The sequence below is a fragment of the Choloepus didactylus genome, chromosome 11 (assembly GCF_015220235.1).
Source record: "Choloepus didactylus isolate mChoDid1 chromosome 11, mChoDid1.pri, whole genome shotgun sequence".
Lineage (NCBI taxonomy): Eukaryota > Metazoa > Chordata > Mammalia > Pilosa > Megalonychidae > Choloepus > Choloepus didactylus.
Window position 1 is genome coordinate 39,797,814 of NC_051317.1, and position 22,453 is coordinate 39,820,266.

The 22,453-nt window shown below is 46.2% G+C and overlaps 1 protein-coding gene across 1 annotated transcript in view; it reads left to right on the forward strand.

Annotated features, from left to right (window-relative positions):
- TRIO (trio Rho guanine nucleotide exchange factor) overlaps positions 1-22,453 on the forward strand; it is a 409,289-nt gene that overhangs the window by 323,193 nt on the left and 63,643 nt on the right. Inside the window, 1 exon segment of the mRNA XM_037798879.1 lies at positions 1,169-1,412. Coding sequence (XP_037654807.1) covers positions 1,169-1,412 — 244 coding nt within the window.

Sequence of the window (22,453 nt, forward strand, 5' to 3'; positions counted from 1 at the left end):
GGAGAACCTGGAATCAAGTCAGGGAAGCCACGTGGGAGGCCTTTGCAGCAGTCGGAGCGAGCTGTTGGCATGGGAGGGTGGAGGAGAGAAGGAAGATGAGGATGCTCCGAAGGCCACAGGGCAGTGTTTGGAGGGTGGAAAAGACAAGATTGTTTAGCTCAGGTGACTTACAGTGACACTGTTACCAAGATGGACAGCACTGGAAGCAAAACCTGTGGGAGGCTAGGCTGAAACACTGAGCTAGGCCCTAGTCTCCTGCATTGGAGGTGTGGGGGGCGCTGAGGTGCCCCCCAGACACCCAGAGACATGGGGGCCTGCCGACCGGGGTGCACATGTGGGAATGAAGCACCCATCCAGGGTGGGGTGGAGGGACAGAGGGACGGACCTGGGCTGCCGAGACTGAAGGGCCGGGGACGAGGAGCTGATCACCAGTTTCCGATGTAGGAGAGACATTAGTGAGAGCATGAACCCTGGCTCCGTACAAAGCAGGGAGTAGTTAGACAGCCTTGCACTTGTCTTCCAAGCAGAGGTCATGGGGTCCATATGTGTCTTTATGGGACTTATGGTTGCACCAAATTCAAAGGACCTAAAAATTAGTAGAGTTTCAATAGACAGCAAATGAGAGTGCGCATGGAGTGCAAGGGGAGAAGGGAGAACGTTTCAGGTGGAAGGAGCAGGTGTGGGGGGCCATGCCCAGACCCCATGTGGTGGGAGGAGGCCCTGGAGGGGCCCGAGACCAGATGGCTGTGAGTCAGGAATGTTCCCCGGGAAGGAGTGGGCGCTCCTGGGGCATTTGGAGAGGAAAGGGTCCTCTGGCTTGTGCTTTCAAATCACAGTCCTTGAGTGCTTGAAAGAGATGGTGTGCGGCAACAGTGGGGAACGTGCATTTTGAACAAAGTAATCTTCAAGCAGAGTTCTTTTTCCTTTTCCATACATTAAAAACAGAAGGGAGATAAAATGTTTCCAGTTCACAGAGGTTTGGAAGCTCCTATGAAAATTAGTGTCTGACTCTGAGAGTGAGACACTCGGAAAGTAACAGCCATGCATTAGAATGTGACGGGGAATCGGGAGCGGCGGCCCTCAGAGCCCCCGGCCCCCTGCACAGGGGACCCCTGCCCGCGAGGGGCGCGGTGGCGGGCGTGGCTCACGTGTCCCTCTGCCTCCGCAGCTGTCCGGCGGCTGCGAGCTGACCGTGGTGATCCACGACTTCACGGCCTGCAACAGCAACGAGCTCACCATCCGGCGCGGCCAGACCGTGGAGGTCCTGGAGCGGCCGCACGACAAGCCCGACTGGTGCCTGGTGCGGACCACCGACCGCTGCCCCGCCGCCGAGGGCCTGGTCCCCTGCGGCTCGCTGTGCATCGCCCACTCGCGGAGCAGCATGGAGATGGAGGGCATCTTCAACCACAAAGGTGGGTGCCTGTGAGACGCGGGGCCGCCTGCCGCGGGCACCCCCGCCTCGCCCCGCGCCTCCGTCCTGCCTTCGGTGCGTGGCCGCGGCGCGCTGGGGATTTTAATCCCAGGGCACTGAAGCGGGGCGGAGCTCGCCTTCTGTTCAGAAATAGTAGGTGATGGCTTCATGTCCACGACGGGCTGATAAGATCCGGCCTCAGCGTAGAGAAGAAGGGCCGCTCTCTGAGGGCCACTGTCAGTCATTAAAAGAGAAGAAAGAGAAGCTGCGTCCCCTTGGGGTGATGTGGAAAATCGGAAGGGGGGCGGGGCCAGAGTTAGCAGCTTCTTAATCAGCTTTTTTTTTTGCGGATTATCTCAAGTAGGGTTAAATCCTGGAAACTTAGGCTGGTCCTCGTTTTTCTGCATGGCGATGCAGGCCCTGCGTTGAACTGTGGGAGGTAGAGTGCCAGGAGACACCCCAAACTCCACAGGCTCCCCAAGTTGGGGGAGACTGGGACCCCTGTGACAAGAGAGGCAGCTTTGGGGGATGCTTTTAAATGGAAGTAACGGGGTTGGAGCGAAGCAGCACTCGGCATTCCTGGGTGGCTCCTCGGGGCAGGTGTCACTGGTGCAGGGTGCCATGGCGTGTGCATCCAGAGGGCTCAGTAACCGGTTCCTGCGAGTGGCATGAGAGGCTCTTTATCCTGCTGTCCCTAACTCGGCAGCCACTGCACACATCGAGCACTGGAGTGTAGCTGGTCGGAACTGAGGTGTCCACAGGGTGGCACACACACTGGGTGTTAGACTTGGTATGAGAAAAGATGTGTAATGATTTTATGCTCATTACACGATGAAATGGTAATGTTTTTGATGGAGTGGGTTAAATAAAATGTTATTAAAATTAATTTCACCTATTTTTACTTTTTAAGATGTGACTACATGAAAAATTATGAAGAATATTTACATTGGGCAGTGCTGGTTTAATCATTCATCTTAGTGAAAAACTAACCTGAAACTTTAAGGCCTTCTGAGAAACACTGGTTCACATTTTCTAGAAAAGCACAGATTGGATAGTTTATGTGCTTTGACCCATACAGGGTCTCATTTCTCCGCAGTACTGGCAAGTGGTGATTCTTCCGGATTGGGGGTATGTGCAGTTTGTGTTCCCTTCCTGAGAGAAGGATACTCTGCCATTTTCTGTTTCTTTTCTGTTGGTGTTGGACGCTCCAGGGCTTCCCCCATTGTTCATCTGTGTGCTCTCTTTGTGTGTCCCGACACATGGTGGAGACCGTCCTCTGGCTGCTGAGGTGTTAGTCTTCCCTTGAGCTACACGACGCTGCTCTGGACACAGTGACCTCGTTAATTACAGGCCCAACCGCCTTCCTGATCCCTCAGCGCCTAAATATGAACTTACTGTGACCTCAGCAAGAAACAGGAAGTATTAGGCTATTATTTCTCTAGAGATCCAAAGAGAAAGTAGAGAGTTTTCAGGTTGTGTCTGAAAGCCGAGCATCCGCTTTCCTTTCTGGAGAAGCCGTCTGTATACTTAGAGCCGCGTTGGGCTTCCACATAATGTGGCCCTTGAGCTCAACTACAGATCTGTGTGGTGCTGCCGTTCAGCCCATCGTCAGGGTGTTTCTAAAGTTGCATAATATATTTAAATCCTTGGATTTCAATTGAAAATAAAGTACAACTTTTTTTGCAAGTAATTCTGTTGTGCAGAGGAGTCCTGGTGAACTGAAGTATGCTAGAAATAACGCTTGTTCTGGAAGATTTCTTTGTCTGTGTGCTTCTCCCATGGTGTGTTCCTTACTTCCTGGTGTTCACAATTGTAGATTAGGCAAGAGGGAAGAACTGTGCATGGTATTTATCACACTGGCTTTGTGCTGGAAACTTCTGTGGAGCTTTGGGCTTTCAGCCTGTTTTTAATTTAAGTAACAATTTGTTCTTTTTTCTCTCTGACATCCTGTGAAATTCTAGCACCTAAAAGTCGCTCCCTGCTGCTCGTAAACCTTCTCACACTCTCTTTACCAGGAAGGTGTTTGTTCAATGACTAAGACCTGTTCTGGAACAGCACCCAGTTAGTGGTTAGGGGCTTTGGACCCTCCCCATTTTTCACTTCTTTTCCTCCTTTTCTTTCTCCACTAATGCAGGGAAACCCTTAAGATTTTCTGTTCCCTTGCAGTATTAGGACTTGGGCAGTGACAGGACAGCATCAGGATGGAGGGAAGTCCACCTTCAGGCTCTTTGACAGAGTCCCCTGCGTGTTCAAGGCCAGGGAACTGGGCAGCCCTGACCACAGTCTCTGCCTATGAGACCAAAGCCCGAGATCATATAATCTGGGCAGAAAAGGTCCAGAATGAAATGCAGACGCCAGCAGCAAGAGGCCACCGGGCCCCTTGGGAAGCAGGAGGTCGTGGTCTACCGCCATGCAGCCCGCAGCATCCCTTCCCTTTCTCCCCACCCTCTGTGCAGGAAGGCGGCGTGGCGTGTGCCGATCTGGCTCTCACCATGTCAGTGTGTGCCAGGCAGTCATCACCTGTCATTCACGGGCGTCGCTTATCCAGCACACCAGGCTTGCAGCGTGCAAGGTAGACATGGCCCCACCTCTCCCAAAAACTAACAACCGTCCATCTCATGGTTGCGTTAGATCGTCTTGGCAGTATCATAAAGGCAAGGCATCTTGTGTTTCATACACTTTAAAACTCAGGAACATTAAGGAACTGTCATTATGCATTTGTCTCTGGTCACTTCCTATTAATGTCTAAAGGTAGTTTCTTATATGTCTCTGATACCTTACTGCTTTGACCTCCAGACGGAAGGAAGGAGCACCCACTAATCTGTAGGCCAAAGGTTCCAGAATTTTCTCAGTTCATGATACCTTAGAGCCTCAACAGCTTTTTCACAGCACCCCAGCCCAGGCAACATAATCTATTAGGCCACGCACTGACCAATAGATGTTGCTGTGTTTCCCTTGGAAACATAAGATGCTGACACCCCTGTGAGTCCCATGGTGCCTCCCCAGATTTCCTGGGGCACCCCAGGCTCCTGAGCACACACTTTGGGAACCACACAACTAGTCAAATGAGACACAGGGAATTATCAAAAAGTGTCGGAAGGAATCTGTTTTGAGAGTTTCCATAGAGTTCAAATGTAAAAAGCACATTTATTTGGAGGTGAGCTATAAGATATTTTAAGAATTGCAGTGTGACTAAGAGCATAAATACTCAGCTCAGCCCAGAAGGGCTCAGTACTCCCTCGAATTGTGCCCTGCTTCACTTGGTGGCTTCAAAGAACAGATGGAATTGGAAGAGTCTCTTGGACAATGAGAATTCTTGGAGTTCATGGGACAGGGTTTCTTACAAGGTGTTCTGGTTTGCTAATGCTGTCGGAATGCAAAACACCAGAGATGGATTGGCCTTTATAAAAAGGGGTTTATTTGGTTACACAGTTACAGTCTTAAGGCCATAAAGTATCCAAGGTAACACATCAGCAATTGGGTACCTTCACTGGAGGATGGCCAATGGTGTCCGGGAAACCTCTGTCAGCTGGGAAGGCACGTGGCTGGTGTCTGCTCTAAAGTTCTGGTTTCAAAATGGCTTTCTCCCAGGACATTCCTCTCTAGGCTGCAGTTCCTCAAAAATGTCACTCTTAGTTGCACTTGGGGTATCTGTCCTCTCTTAGCTTCTCCAGAGCAAGAGTCTGCTTCCAACGGCCATCTTCAAAATGTCTCTCATCTGTAGCTCCTGTGCTTTCTTCAGTGTCCCTCTTGGCTGTAGCTCCTCTCCAAAACATCACTCACAGCTGCACTGAGTTCCCTCTGCCCCTCAGCTCATTTTTATGGCTCCACTTATCAAGGCCCACCCTAAATGGGTGGGGCCATGCCTCTACGGAAATATCCAATCAGAGTCATCACCCACAGCTGGGTGGGGCGCATCTCCAAAGAAACACTCAAAGAAATCTAATCAAAACTGATAACGTTTGCCCACACAAGATCACATCAAAGATAATGGCGTTTGGGGGACACAATACATTCAAACTGGCACACAGGGATAAAACGTGTTTAAACCAAACAAGAAATTTAATAGCACAATTTGACTTTCGAGGAGATATTTGCGTGTCTGAATCTAGACTCAAATGTGACTATCATTCCATTAAAAACCACTTTCTGTTTTGTGGGAAGGGCTTGTCTGGGAAGGTTGCTCTGCAGGCACCCTGCAGACAGGCTGCCTCGAGGTCGTTTCATTCTTGTCTTACTCTGGCCGCCATTCTTCCTTTCTTCCAGCATCTTAGTCACAAATCAGACAACAAGCACATTACAACAGAACAGGGAGTCGTCAAATCCTTGTGCTCTTGCACTCTAATTTGTGTTTATGTTTTGTACCATAAACCATTTTATCAGAACCTCTGGGGCTCAGGGCCTGGCCTCTGAGATTTTGTCTGTGTCCCGCGAGTCCAAGGCATGGCCGAGGCTGAGAACCACCGACGTTCCCTCGTGGGTAACATGTCGACTTAACCACTGAAATCGGTGTCGTGTAATCATCTTTAATCTCTCGGTAAATCCAAATGATTTTTTCTTCCCACAGTCTCCACTTGTAAAAGTCATAACCTTTATCTATTTGTTTACTTAGTTTTGGTCACAGAGAGCAAACTGGCGTTTATCAGAAAAGTTTGATTTCGAATGAGGCCGATTCAGAACGTCCCCTTTTCCTTCTGGTACCCCAGTCTGAGTTTTCTCCACAACCCAGGGCCACCCTGTGTGATGGTGTTTGAGAGGAGGCTCCAGGGGGCACTGGGCAAGGGGCAGTGCCCAGGATCACTGGCAACAGGAACTGAAGGAGGATCAGTAAACAATTGAGTGGGCAAATCAGCATAGCTTGTTCTCCCCGGGTGCGGGTCTGCAGGACCTGGTGGCATCAGTCTTCCCTGTCTCAGCTTTTTTTGAGGATCAGGCAAGAATCGGTCATCAGCCTCCCGGAGTCAGGGCAGAGCCACACTCGGCTCCCCATCTGCTAACCCAGCCCGGGGCCCCCTAAACGCTGCCGCGTGCCCGAGCCGACCCCCACCTCTGCCCACAGTTCTTCCGTGGCACGGAGGTTGCACAGTTTGAATACGCCAAATTTGAATGTCACCTTCAGCCTCCACTGAATTGTTTTTTGCTAAAATGGGGCCTAAAGAGAAGACCTGAGCACCAAGATTGGCATTTGGGTTGCAGCTTCATAGAAGAGACAGTACGCTGAACTGGCCACGTCCGGAGACCCGGGCTGCAAGTCCATCTCTGCTTGGGGTGACTCTGAACCCCTAGGCCTGAGATATGATGGAAACAGACCATCTCCAAGTTCCTTGCCAGCTCTGACATTCTAGCTTTATGCTTCTTGCCTGGCCTTTCTGAATAAAGGGCAATTCAGAACTTCCCCCTTCCCCTTGTGCTGACAAATAAATGAGATGGCAGTTGGTCTTTTTGCTAGCATTTTGATATATTTAGAAGAAACCACCCACTTAGAAAAATTAGCCTTAACCTCTTTAAAAGTTGTTTCTAATTATAAAGTTTTTTTTCCCCTTTTTCTACTTGCGGTAATGTGTAGCTCAGTTCCTGCAGTTTATTTTGAAGTTGAAAACACGGTTTATTTGCAGTGAATTCTTCATGAGACAAGGGAACCAAAACATGCTGGCAACTTGAGCCTCTAAACCCAGGGGCTTTAATTTGGCACAAGGCATTTTACTGAAAACAGTGCAAAAGAAAAAACTACCCTCCATGCTTTCCAGAGGAACACAACACATACGGGAAAGAAAAGTGGGTGCCATCAAAATCTGGTCTCCATCTTGACCAAATTGGCTGCAGTCCTTAGAGAAAAGACCCAGGAACCCTATTTCACAAAAGCATGATATTCATTTGCTTTAATCCAAGGTAAAATCAGGAGAGGGAAGTTTTCTTTAGAAACTACCTGAAATCTAGGTTTTTCCCTGGGTTCACCCCTCGGCCTCCTCCTTGCCTCCCTCCAGACTCCCAGGGTTTTCTTGTCCATCCTCCTCTCTCCACCTGCATATTTGACTTCTCAGCTCGACTTGTCTTACCAGCTTTTTCAAACCTAGACTCTCCTGCCGTCTCCCCAGAAGCTGAAACAGCCCCCACTTGCTCACTCATAAGCACATCCAGTACAAGCGAGGCTATCTTCATTGCCCACTGGTTCTTATTGGCTTTTTCTTTATAATAGGTTCTAAATGTGTTCTCTCTGTCCAGCTCCACCATTACCTCTTATCTCCCTGATCTCCCAACCTCACTTGCCCTCTCTCTTTGCAGCTGAAACGCAAATCTGGTCATACTACTCCCCTGCTATACATTTCTCCAACAACTTCCCATTGGTCCTAGACTAAAACCCAAGTTGCCTGATGTGTCCTACAAGGCCTTGTGTCTTCCACGTGCACTTACACACACGCACACACGTGCACACCCCATCAGCCTCATTTGTGGCCTCACACGCCCCTCCCCCACTGAGTCCCCAGCACCCCTGGCCTTCCTTCAGTTCTGGGGGCAAAGCAAGTCCCTTCCCCTCGGGGACTTTGTACCTGAGCTCCCCTGGTCACCCACCTGCATCTGCGTCTCTTTTCCTCCCAGCTGGTCCCATCAGAGCACGCTGCCGAGTTATTCCCTAGTAGCCAGCAGTTTTAGGTGTTTTGCTTACCCGTCATTCCCCCTCGCCAGATAACTCCAAGGGGGCAGGTTCCTTGTTGCTCTTCCTCCCTGGCGTGTCCCCAGTGCATGTGAGTGTAAAACCAGGATCGACTGGATGGATGGACAGATGGACGGACAGACGGACTCTGCTGGGGGCACCGGGCACCGAGGAACGGAGGAGGATTTCTCTCCCTACCCACTTACCCCTCCCCTGCTGTCCCTGCCCTATCTCACCAAGTAAATATGAAATGATAAATCTTAAAGGAAAAGCAAGTTTACCCAGTGAGTCTGTGGAGTTTCCTGGTCCAGTTTACAAACATCTCAACACCAAGGCCAACATCAGGGGAACTGGAAAGGGCAGTGCCAGTTAGATGCACCCAGGAAGCATGACGGTCCCCAGGGAGCCGCAAGGAACCCACTGAAAGTACTTACTTGAAAACAGATTTTAGACGAAGTGATGGTTGTGGATAGGGTGAAAAACTTACCAGTGTGACAGAGGAGCCACACATCACACAGTTTTCAAAGTACAGGAGTGATGAGGGGAAGCTGGGAACTCGCTCACCCATGCAGCACACAAGGGGGAAGGGGTCTTGAATGGGGAGCCCCGGGGCCTGTGGCTGCCATAACCAGGGAGCAGCTCCCCTGCTGGAGAACTGTCAGCAGGGAGGTTAACGGGGCAAATGGGGGCCAGTTCATTCGTCATCCTACTTGTCGAGTTCTGTTGGGCAGGGTGGGGGGTTTGTTAACTTTAAAGACATATGTTTTATATAGATTTACTCACCAACGCCGTTACCCAAAGTTCAGAGAGATGGACATGCTGTGTATGTTAAAGGCTCCTCATCCTCAAATCACTTGTAATTTCTTAAATGAATGAATGAATGAGCCTGGGAGGCCGTGCGCTCTGCTGATTCTCATTGATGACCGGTGAGATTATGAAGTGAGGGTGTTTCCATTCACGCCAGTCAGGGTGTGTGTGAGCCCGTGGCCCTCACCTGGCCCTCTCTGCTCCTCCCTGGCCAAATGTCCGACTGGTCCCAGCCTGCCTGTTTGCTGGTGGCCGGAGCTCCTCCCCTGCCCCCGGCTCTGGGAGAGGCCAGGGCTCTCCCTTGTGCTCTTATGTCACCTCTGTCCCTGTGTCACACAGTCGAGACCAGGTGACAGGCTTACACCCCTGGGAGGGAGTGACTCAGAAGTGCTCAGGTGTGCCTCCTCATCTGCACTGTCAGGGGACACCTGACACCTGAGGCCGTGTCAGGGGACAGCTCACCCCAGGCAGGGATACACCAAGTTCCCCTCCACAAATTACGGGCTGCTGCTGGAAACCCCCTCACCCCCACGCGAAGCTCTTTCCCAGTTCCCAGGGCAGCAGCACCCCGATACGACGGTGCACATCCTCGCCTTTCCTCCCAGGGCCCTGAGCTGAGCAGAGGTGTCCACATCCCGTCCTTGGCCCCTGCTCCGTGGGAGGTGGGTTCATGCCGCAGACCCACAGTGCGCGCCCACGTGGCCACCAACCCCATCTGTGCCACCTGCTTTTCCACGGGATGTTGGGGGTCATTTGGATGGAACCTGTTCTGCCAAAATATGGTCTTTCCCAGATCATGGCACTGTCTTCGTCAAAGGTGAATCCAAGTCTCCTGCCTCTTAAGAGACTGAAACTGCTCTTGACTTTTAAATAACCTAGTAAGTTTTCCAAAAAACTACAGGGCATTCAAAGGCCTTGGTGACATTATAAGTGTAGTTGATGACACTGTGATTCTGATGTATTTAAACATTTGCTTAATACCAGCTCGCCACTGTTATCAGAAAATATCCCCCAGGCATGCCAGGGCACTGACGTTTCAAATCAGCTCTCCCCACATACTCTTTTTTCTTTCTTTCTTTCTTTTTTTTTTAATTAAATTTACTTTATTGAGAGATATACACATACCATACAATCATCCATGGGTACAATCAGCTGTTCACAGTACCATCATATAGCTGTGCATTCATCACCCCAGTTTATTTTTTAACATTTTCCTTACACCAGAAAGAATAAGAATTAAAAAAATAAAAAAGAGCTCCCAAATCATCCCCCCTCCCCATCCCACCCTATTTTTCATTTGTTTTTTTGTCCCCATTTTTCTACTCATCCATCCATGCACTGGATAAAGGGAGTACAGTCCACAAGGTTTTCACAATCACACTGTCACCTCTTGTAAGCTACACTGTTATACAATCGTCTTCAAGAGTCAAGGGTACTGGGTTGGAGTTTGGTAGTTTCAGGTATTTACTTCTAGCTATTCCAATACATTAAAACCTAAAAAGTGTTATCCATATAGTGCATAAGAATGTCCACAGAGTGACCTCTCGACTCCATTTGAAATCTCTCAGCCACTGAAGCCTTATTTCGTTTCATTTTGCATCCCCCTTTTGGTCAAGAAGATGTTCTGAATCCCACGATGCCAAGTCCACATTCATCCCCAGGAGTCATATCCTGCGTTGCGAGGGAGATGTACACCCCTGGGAGCCAGATCCCATGTAGCGGGGAGAGCAGTGAGTTCACCTGCCGAGTTGGTTTAGCTAGAGAGAGTCTCAGGCACAATTATAAGCAGGTTTAGCTGCTTCTTTTCTGCCCACATATTCTTAAGAAAATATAGTGGAGGATCTCAGTACATTTCTCTACATTAGCTTGGAAAAGAACAGTTTTTATTCTACATTAAAGCCAGTAATGTAAATCCTGTGGGAAGAAAATCTCGGGAACATGGGGTTGCACCAAGAATTAAAAACCAAGACATTGTCCCTGTCCTGAACACTGCGTCTCCAAGACCAAATGCTCATTCTGAGACTTGTGGTTAAGGAACGTTTTCTAACACATGGCACATAATTATGGAGCCACTCAAGGGGGCCTTTTTTTTCTCTTGAGTGCTTCATGTCTGAGGTATTTTTATACTCCAAATTTACATTAAAGTGTTTATTAAAATAGGAAAAAACATGAACAGGTATTTACAGTATCCACATTAGATGATCACAATATTATATATATATAGCGAAGTTATAAACAATGAATGAGAAAGCTGTTTTCCCCCACTTGCTTTAAATGACCGTGACACATGTTTAGGGGAAGAGAGAGCATCAGCAGAGAAAGTGGAAGCAGCCGGGCCCAGGGTGACTCGGACGAGGCCGGGGCTGCAGGTGCAGGTTCTGTGCACTGTACTTTTCAAACTGCCTCCCTTGTAACAAAGTCGGTAGCAGACTTTGCTATTTATGAAATAAACCGAGGTTTCCCTTTGAAATATACTCACACTGGCGTTTGTAGAAGCTGTGAAAAATTAGAGATGATGTGTTTGGTAAGAGATTGTTTAAAAGTACGGTATGCTATTTTCTCGTTAGGTATTTTGCAAATGAATGAATGCTGTCCTTGGAGGAAAACAACCATTTATTTCAGTCCGAGTGAGTCTGGGCTTGTTTCCGGAACTGCTGAGCCCCTCACTTGTCTGAGAACACCTGATGAAGATGCTACTAAGCACCTTTCCAGAGTATGTGCCAGACAAACTGAAGGTTGCTTCACTTTAATCTCAATAGCTGAGCTGAAAAAATGCAGGGAGAGAGGAAAATACCTTAAACATTTGATTCCAACTAGTTCTGAAGCAGTGGGCCTTGAAAGTTTTTGAGTCACGCATTCCTTAGAAGAGCCACGGTGCCTGTTTCCAGAAAAATGCACACGTACGACACATTGGCATACAATTCCAGGGACCCCACATTAAGAACTTTCTAAAGAGAAGAAAGCCCAAATGTTTACATTCATTTATCATTTTTACCGGTTCAGAAGTAAAACCATGAGAAGGTAGAAATGGAGGAATCCGAATCCTGTCAATCCCATTTGCCGTGTTTAGATCACCTTGTTTTGTTTTTGTTTTTGTTTTTGTTTTTAGTTTCTAGCTTACGCTCCCAGTGTCATGTTATATACATGCAAACAAATGGATATGTGTTCACTCTCCCACTAACCTCCCTCTTTATTTGCATAAAAAGTAGCATATTTTGTCCCTTGCTCTTTTCACTGAAGCAAACCTTCTAGAAATTACTCCATACCAGTACACAGAGACCTTCCTTATTCTTTTCTGAGGATGCACAGCTCCTCGAGCGTGGGACGTAGCAGAGTTTATTAACTAGTCCATGACCGATAGACACCTGGTGCTCCAGTTTGCTAATGCCACCGTTTTGCAAAACACCAGAAATGGATTGGCTTTTATAAAGGGGGTTTATTTGGTTACAAAGTTGCACTCTTAAGGCCATAAAGGTGTCCAAGCTAAGGTGTCAACATTAGGGTACCTTCACAGAAGAATGGCCAATGGCATCTGCAACACCTCTGTTGTCTGGGAAGGCATGTGGCTGGCATCTTCTTCCTTTCCTCCCAGGTTGTTTCAATATGGCTTTCTCCCAGGACATTTCTCTCTAGGCCTCTGGGGGTGTTCTCTTAGTTTCTCCCAGGTAAACTCTGAAATAGCAAAAGTCTACTTTCAATGGCTGTCTTCAAAATGTCTCTCTTGGCTACAGCCCTTAGCTCCTTCTGTCTGAGCTCTAATAGGGCTCGGGTGATTTAATTAAGACCCACACTGAATGGGCGGGGCCACACCTCCATGAAAATAATCTAATCGGAGTTATCACCTACAGTTGTGTGGGTCACATCTCCATGGAAACCACCTAATCCAAAGGTTCCAACCTAATCAAGACTGCATTAAAGAACATGGCATTTTGGGGGACATAATGCATCCAAACCAGCACACCTGGTTTATTTATGTACAGTCCTTGGCTATTGTAAGCAGTGCCACAGTAGAAAACTTAGCATATATGTCACTCAGCGTGTGGGGACACTACATGACACAGAAATCTATACGAAAGGTTTCTAGAAATGGGGGTGATGGGTTAAAGGGTAAATGCATCTAGAGAAATCCAGCTTTTGAAGAAGAACCACCACCGGAATCATAAATTAACTGTATCAGCAAAGATTACAATAAGCTTGTTATTTAATGATTTGCTTTTATTTATGTGTGTATGTTATGTATAGATATTAATTTTGATAAAACTCATGACATTTGAGCTGCACTGTGAACCCCTTTGAGTTTTCAGATTTCATTTTACCGGCTGAGAAAAAAATTCCCCTTTGAATAAGAGAACTCTTTAAAATCATTTAAATAAGTTATATGTGAGTCTATGTGACTCGACTATAAGATGAGACTTTAATGGACATTTTCCCACAGAATTCTGTACAGGAGCATGCAGTGGAATATTCAGGTAAATAATACTTCACTGATTTCTGCCTTTTTATTAAAGATTCAGTCAAAGGGGTACAGATTGGGAATTCTCCACATAAATGTAAATGGGGTGATTTCCAAAGAACAAGTAATTCCCTGGTTGTGTATATACAGAGAGCTTTGTGTGGTGCCTTCCATCCAGGCAAAGCTGTTTGTGAAGCCAGATCACATCCTCCCCCACGACGAATGCATTCCTGACACAGCGCTGTCTGTGCTTTCGTCCTGGGCTTTAGAGCCTCCATTTAATCTCTGTACTTTATGAAGGATTAAGTTTCTTATCACTAAAATTTCACAATGAATTTTTAAAAACAAAATTTTTAAAACCTCTGAAATGTCATTTCCTTCCCTCCTGGTGAAGGATTTTGGAGGGGGTGGAGGAGGGGTGTGGAGGGCTAGAGGTCAACCAGAGGGCTCCGCAGGCTGACCTTTGGACTCTCTCTTAACCCCCTCAGCCCGTTCTGTCTAGGAAGAGGGCTCCCACTCCCTCCTGGCATCCAGGGTGGGTTAGAGCCGGGCCGTCTCTGAATCATCCGGGGCTCGTTACATGGTGAACTGGCCAGCAGTGGCTGGAGGACTTCGGACAGCTCGGCCGTTCCACATTGCTGACTACTGCAGGGCTCGTCATTTTCCCAAAACTTTTCTAGCCACGCATAGGACGGAGGACCCAGGGTGTTTATTATTTGAAGGGCCTTTTCAGACATTCATGATGACAGTAAACAGGCTCATTGTCTTGGCAGCATTGCAAGGCAGCACTGGGATTCTTTGTTATTTTTAATTGTCAAGAAATGTAGCCTGGTGCATTACAACTGCTTCCTGGCCTTTCCCCGCCCCGTTTCTTGAGTCGTTAGACTTTTGAATTTACTAGAAAGAAAGAAGCTGAGTGGCCCAGGGCCCGACATCGTGTGTGTAGGAGCTGGCCGTGGAAGTCCTGGCCCCCGTGCAGGCACTTGGGCTGTTTGCCTTCTGTGGCTGTGCCCAAGTTCCCCGGAGGCCACAGCTCCTCCTGCAGTCCCTTTCTCTGGAAAGGAACCATTTCCAACTTTCTGATTTGAACTATAATACAATAATTCCAGATGCCTTCTGCTGCTCAGTGAAGTCACCCTAATGGAAAGGGTTTTTTGTTTGTTTGTTTGTTTGTTTTTGCCTTCTCTATTGTCTGTTTCTTTCTTCTCTTCCTCCAGCAGTTAAGCAGAGACCTTTGCTTAGTGGATATATTGAGTAAATGAATAGAAGAACCAGTTGCAAAAGTATTTTTTTTTAAATGACAAAAATGAATGGAAGAACCAATCACAACATTTTTCTTTAACAATTTGTATCCAGGAGTAAGTTTTTGCTTCACAATCCCTTTAAAAAGAAAAAGAAAAAATCGCTTGCTCAGTCTTCCTTAGGTGTTCCTTGGAAGAGCTGGGCAGTGCTGGCCTCTTCTCGGGTCTACCCTCCTTAGGTAAAGGGCTCCCAGTCGGAAGCCAGTCTCACCTCTGACCCCTCCCAAGCGATTCTGAGACCTACATCACCTGCTCGTCGAAGTTTAACAGAATCGAAGCAGCAAAGCACTTCTTGGCTGCCAGGGTTTGGCTACATCACTCTAATTTTTTGAACACTATTATTGTTATGGGGGCGAGGGCACATTTGTGAAGTTACTATCTCATATTGCAATTCTGCAAATAATCCACAGAGCTGATGCAAACGGTTTTGCCATGCAGGGAGTTGAAGTGAAATGTCGAAAGGAGCAGTTGAATGTTTGTTTGTTACAGAAAGAGAGAAACTCACATCATTTGTAAGAAAGATAGTAAATAAGGCAATGAAAAAGGAGCCTATCAAAGTTCTGGCACCCAGAGAAGTGTTTGAATGCCCGATAAAGGTGCTTTTGTGGGTTGGCAACTGTGCTGGGGAGCAGCAGGAAATAATGCACTGAATGGGCCCTAAGAAGCAGTCATTCGCACCCTCCAGAGCGGGAGACGTTATCTGTGGGGTAAAGAAACCGGAGAGAACTTCCTCTGCACAGGGGAGGCTTTGTGCCTGGAACCTGAGAAGCTCAATCCTGCGGCCGCAGCTGTGCCCGGGGCCGGCTGTGTGGACACATTGTGCAGAAAGGAAACACCAAGGCAAGAAAGCGGGGCCCTAACACAAGCCAGAATGGCTGCTTCACCGGAGCAGAAGCCCAGGGCCCTCAGCTGCGACAGCTAATGATTGGGGCTTAAGGACTGACTTGAAGTTTGTTGATAACATTATTGATAATGTTCGGGTCTCAAGAAAACACTACTGATTTTTAGAGAAAATTACCAGTAATTTTCCTCAAAGTTATGTCATTCAAGTTTTCATCTCAAAATTTAGCTGGTATTGTTTCATATATCCAACCTTTTGCTTCAAGATTTCGGGGACCTTTTCATCCTACATGAATTGCCTAATTATAGATGTTTGTTGCCCCTTCAAAAAGTACTCTGATCTTAATAGAAAGACTTCAGGTACTTCGGCTCATCTTACTTTAGGTTTTATAAATGGCTTTCTTTTAAGTACTTTTTAGTCCTTGTTATATTGATCCCTTTTACTGGTTTTGTTTTGAGACCTCCTTTGGCAAAAATGCCTTGTCTCATTTTTTGGGGGGTAGGGGGGCAGATTAATAACAGGCACTTGAATATTAAGGTCCACATTTTTCAATGTTTGAGAAATATTCTAAAAATTATCATGAGATGGTTGCATGAAAAGTGATTTATATTTGATGAAAAGAGTTTCTTTTCAACCAATCTAAATAAAAATACCTCTATTTTCATGAGACCAAGGTCAGCTGTTGTAATTCTGCCCCTGCACTTCCCCCATAGATCTGTGGAGAAATAGTAATTTTGAATTCCTTCAGTATATTTTTATAATAAATTATAGATCCCTTTATTTATAGATTCTTAATTTGCCCGGTGCCAAAAAGAAAACGTTTCTTTTTCTACAAAAGTTCTTCTCTGACTTATGTCCATTTTTTGGGTAACTTTTTTACACACTCAGTTTAGCTATTTGCAGTTTAATAACACGCTTTTATTTCTTAAAACTTTTTCTTTTGAAATAATTTTAGACTTGCAGAAAAGTGGCAAAAATAGTGGTACAGAGAATCCCACGGTGCCTTTCCCCTAGCTTTCCCAGTGTTAGTTAACATCCCAAATGGTCAAAACCAGGAAGCTCATCCAGATACAGTCCTGTTAACTAGTCACAGATTTTGTTCCAATGTCCTTTTCTGGCCCAGGGTCCACATCATACTTGGTTTTCTCCAATGTGGCAGTTCCTCGGTCTTTTTTTTTTTTTTTTTCCGTCTTTTATGACCTCGACACTTTTGAGGCACTGGTCCTTTATTTTGTGGGATGTCTTCCGCTTTGGGTTCATCTGATGTTGTCTCATGATTAAATCGAGGTTATTAATGCATTTCTGGCAAGAATACCACAGGCGTGACATGCCCAGCTCAGTCTATCCCCTGGGGAGTCCGGGAGGACTGCAGTGCTGGTGTTGGTGACCTTGACGATGCAGGTGAAGTAGTGTTTGCAGACTTGCCCCCTGCAAAGTTCCCATCTTTCTCCTTGTACCTAATAAATACCTTGTGGGGAGATACTCTGAAACTATGCAAATATTGTTTCTCATCCTTCCTTTGCCCACTAATTTTAGCAGCCAGCAATTGTGGATCGATTATTGTGGTGTTTGCCTAATGGCAATTTTTCTATTTCCTTAATTCCTTCCAAATTCATTCATTGGGATTCTGTAAAGAAGAGCAGTCCCTCTGCCTTATTTATGTATTTATTTATTCCGTTGTTTGTTTATATCAGTATGGAATCATGGATATTTATTTTAGTCTGTGGCTTATAATCCTGTACTGTCATTTGCGTGGGTGATGGATGGGGCTCAGCTAGTGCCAGCTTTGCCATCAGGAGCTCCTTCAGCTGGCTCCTGTGTACTTTTGACATGCCCCATCATCCTTTGAGCACTTCCTGACTTTTAGCACCACAGGATGTTCAGGGCTCACCATGTGTTTTCCCCTCCCCAGTCCTGGAACCAGCCATTTCTCCAAGAAGCCTGTTTCCTCGTATTGGAGAACAGTATTAGAAACCAAGATCGGGGTGCTAAATGTGCTTGTTGTTACGTGGGTGTCATGACTTGGCAGACATGTATGTGTACCAACCCATGTGTGCACACACATCTGTATTTATATTCTACATCTGTCTGTCTGTCTTTATGTGGGTGTGTATGTATAGATTTATAAGTAAACACGAGTCCATACTGAAACCTCCAATTCCAATCTAACAGACAGGATTCATTCTACCCACCCCTTTCCTTATTTGTGTTCTCTTTCCCTGTCAGTAAGACACATGGATCTCCTTGTCTAAAACATATTTAATTATTTGTTCAATACTAGTCTTAAAAGCACATTTTTGTCCTCTTTGGGAATTTAATAATTTCTTTTCTAAAAACGACTCTTAAAAAAATCTTCTTCACCTGTTCTCACTATGGGAGTTTCAGAATTGTTAAACCATACCCGCGTGAGAAGCAGATGTACAGTTCTTTTTGTCTTTAGTTTTACAGCATGGAAACTACTGTTTTTTCAGAGTTACTTAGGTTGGTTCTTTTGTTACTTAGCCCCTTCAGTGTGGTTATGTCTTTCATTTGTAATTCAGCCAAGTTCACTTGTTGCTGTTTCTACTCCATGTTGCACCCCTCCCCCATGTCCTGGTTGATTTGGATTATTTATTTCGGGGGTATGTGAAGATAACCATGTGTTCAAAGGGTCACCACCCAAGTTTCTTGCATATAGAGAACGTTCATTTTTCTCTTCCCAGCATTGCTTTCCTTTGGTCCTCTTAAACGAGCACTGAGCACTGTCTTAGGCACTGGATCGCCTGTTCTCTTTGGGACATTGTTAATTATATGTGCATACTAAAATATCAAAAATATGTAAAAATACCAAAAGAGAGAATCTCGTTTTCCTTCACAAATTTCTGTTTTTCATTTCCATGTTATGTATCTCCTGTTCCTGCGAGTGCCTAAAATGTTTGTCTTGAACCCACACCATCTAGCCAGTTTTCATGTCCATTTCCTTTCTTTGAGTTCTAGACTGAGCTCACTGCTACTTCCCTTTTCTAGGTCCTGGTCATTTAAAACCAGACCTTCTCATGGTTCCCTGACCACCGACACCCACTTGGCATTCTCACACTGCACCTGGCATCCCATCTTCCCAGTCTCAAGCTTCTCAGAAGCTTCCAGTTTCCCTTTCGGTCCTGTGATGTCATTACTGTAAAATTCCTCCCAGTTACCTGAAGCCACGGCCCCGGCTCCCACCTCTTGTTCTCCTCCCCACCGCCAGCCCCAGGTTCCACCAGGCTGTCCTGGTCATGGTCCTCTGAAGTCACCCGGGTCCTTCTCTCCCGGGCTTTGGTTCAAACTCTTGGAACAGAGTCCTGTCGTGCCACCATGCTGGAGATAACATTGGCGTTTGAGGCTTGTTCTTGGGGCACTTTCATCTGTTGTTTGAACTTTTCTCCTTTTCTCTTTTGTCCCAATCTCTTTCCCATCGCTTTCATTTAATAACCTCAGCATTTTCTGTGTTACATGGTTACAATCTAGTCAATTAGATTATGGCTCCTTCAAGGTAGGAATTGTGGTACCTTTAATTGATCTAAATTTATCTTTACTTAATACATAAAGTACCATATCATTACATATAAAGTACTCTATTTTCTCAAACGTCCATGAATAGAAGGAAGGAGGGAATAAGAAAGCTTCCTTCCTTTATGCCCTTATTCCTGCTAAGCTACGTTTCTCTGAAAAATGTGAACTTGAAATTTGAAGAGCTTAGTCACTGGGGAAATTCGACACATCTTTAGCAAAAATTATGTTATTCATTTTTAAGCATAGTTCCCTCCCTTTTTAGTAGAGAACTAATATTACACATAACATAATTAACTTCCCTGACAGCTTCCTTTAAAAAGGGAAAATTAACGGCCATTCCTTGGCAGTCTGTATTTTTGGAAAGGGACAAAGTAAAATATTTAATAAAGGTTGTAGTAAGTGAAACCTTAGAACGTCAATTAATTTGATTTCCTTTGGGACATAATTTTTAGTGCTTTTTTTACTAACAAATGAAGTTAGTTATTTGGTAATAAATTTTTCTTTTCTTGCATAAGAAGTGCTTTGTGTCAGAATGCTGCCTCTCTTGCTAGGTCCTGACCTAAATACACCAGGTCTCAGTGCATCACAGACCATTTATAGGGAAAAACAACCTTATGCTTTGCTTTAGTCTTTTTAAGAAGAAATCTGAGGTTTAATGTGGGCCCATAAATGCCAAGTTCCACTTTGTAAGAATTTGCACTGGGGGACATTACTGTGCCCAAACTAGTTTTCTCTGGGTACCCTCAATTTGTTGTCTTATTTGTGGTTGTTGGTTGTCTTAAACTTAGAAAGCAACCAGAACTCTCTATGGCTTTCACATTGTTTCCTTAAGAACTTTTGAAATTTACTTTGCAGCAAACGGGTGGGGGCAAAAGTTTAACTTCTTTTTTTTTTTTTAACTCATGAAGGAGGTAAAAAGACAACATTCTTAGCAAAGCAGTGAAACAGCACAAATAAAATCTTTTATGCTATCAGATTAGGTAAAGCAGCAATGAGAAAGTTTATTAATATGAAGAGCTCAGGAAGGTAGTGCGTTTTGGTTAAGATAAGCGTGGGCATTCTCAAAATCTGTTGGTGACAAAGAGCAAGATTGAAATTTCAGATAGGTAGAAAGTCTTCCAGGTTGATTTGCACATCAGGCAGAAGATGGGCCGGCAAAGGATAGTTTGGAGAATCCCCTGTGTCCTCTAGAACTGATGGGGAACAGAAGTGTACATACAGCCACCACCTAACAGGAAAAGTCAGACAGCGGATGTTCACCCAGGAAGCCTTGTGCTGGGTGAGGCATGGCAGAGAAGACATGGAAACTTTCAAATAAAGAGTGAGGATTTATGGAGGCAAAAGAAAATACCCAATTTCCAAAGAGGACAAAAATGAGCTTTTAAGATTGGCTGTACTAAAAACGACTTTACAAATCACATACAAGGATATTTATTTTCACTTGTCTGGCTGCTTCCTGGAAGGAAGAATGAAGATCTGTTTTTAATAAGTAAGGAGTGGCATTTTAGCCCAGTGATGTAACCAGTTGGCTATTAGACCAAATTACATTTCTGGTTAGTTTGTTTTTTTTTTATCATCACATCAGGAGGCACCGTTTGCTGTCTGTCTCAGAAGGGACCTCTATCCGAACATACCCAGAGCCAAAGTCACTGACCCGGTTTGGAAAGCTGGGAGTGGGTGGGCGTCTGTCACTGTGCATTTCACTGGGTCAGGAAATTGCAGCTTGGCTGGTGCAGGAGAGTAGAAACATCTGGCTTACAGTATGCCTTAAGAATTTCCCTGAGCTCCAATTAGAGGCACTGTGGTAGGATGTGATCCGCTGCGTCTGGCTCTTCCCACACGTGAACCCCACTGTAGAGCCGGCTCCGCAGCCAGTTGGAGTCAGAGGGAGCGGCGGTCCCGGGAAGAGGAGCTGGGCCTGGGCCCGGCCCTGGGCTGACCCTGCCACAGCTGCCTGGTGCCCCTCTGTTTCTGACTGCCTCTTGAACCGTTTTCTGATGTGGCAGCAGACTGGGGACAGGTAGGGCAGGGGTTTTAAACCTTCAGCCTCAAGTCAGCTGCCACTCACCATGCCCAACGGAATCAAGCCCATCGACGCACTCGACTCGCTTGCCTCCGTCAGCGCACCCTACTGCAGCAGCACTCAGCACGGCACCTGCAAGTACTGGATCCTCGACCTAGGTACACAGCGTCCTGCCGGGGCTCCGGGGCCGTCTGCTCTGGGTGGCTGCCCGAGCGACTGTCGTGGGCTTTGGTCCCGAAACACGCTGTGTGCTGGCCGCCTTGTGGGAGGGGGCTGCCGGGGATGTTTGGTCGGGGCCCCTGAGCACTGTGCTTGGCACAGTGGTCCCATGTGGGTTCCTTGCTGGGGTGCGAGGCTCTTGTGAGAGCTGGGGCTGGCATTGGAGGATCTCTCTTTTCTTGTAAATAGCAGGCAAACAGGCTAAAGTAATCTGTGTTGCAAATTGCCTTCTTAGGGCTATAGTTAGTCTTATGTCTGTTTCGGGTGTAATTTTGGGGGTGTTTTGCAGACTACTCAAGAAAATGCAATTGTGCTGGCATTTCTATTTAGATTTTCTGGTTTCTTCTCTTAAGAAATGCAGCCATATGAGAAGAGAGTATAAGGCACTTACACAGACACCATTGCGTGTGAAGGGAGTGTGTGTGCCAGACTCTGGCTGCACACACACAACTGGAGAAAAGAAAAGATCCCCACAGAGGCCATCTGAGAGGTAGATAAGCTCAATTGTTGGGAAAAGATAATGAAATGCCAAAGAACAAGGTGAGGGAAGGAAACACATACATCCCTGCAGGTTGCACTGAGTGCCACTCCAGCAGGAGGACAGCTTTGCATCAGAACTTCTGACATCTGTGCAGACCATCAAGCCATTACAAGGAGTTTTTCCAGGGCCATCAGCTGCACAGCAGCAGCAGGAATGGTTTCAACCAGAATTTTGCTTCTGGCCTGGGTCACTTTTCACATCTGCCTTCCCTTTCTCACCAGCCATTATTCACGTATGCGCTTTGGAAGTGGGCAGCGAGCTGTGGAAGGTCTGGGTGGTCCCCAGAGATCTTCTGGGCACTTCCAGTGTATTGTGAGTTCAACAAGAAGGGTTGGGGTGGAGGCTGCCACCGGAGAAGAGGGGTCGGAGGAAAATGGGGGCAGAGAAAATACACACTCAGCCTCTGAAGGGGAAGTGGCACTGCTTAGCTCTGTGTGTATGTGCATTAACCACCAAAGAAAAACAAAATTATCTTTGATTAAAGGTCCCCTAATGAGTTAAGCCTTGCCTGTATGAATAGTGAATTTGTTGGTATGCAAGTAGTATTTGATAATGTTTTTTGTATTTTTCATTCTCAGAGCTATAAAAACATGTTTTAAATTCACTGGCCATAATTTTTATCACGTATCTGTTACTTAAATTGTTCAAGAATGCTCCATTTCGCAAGATAGTGG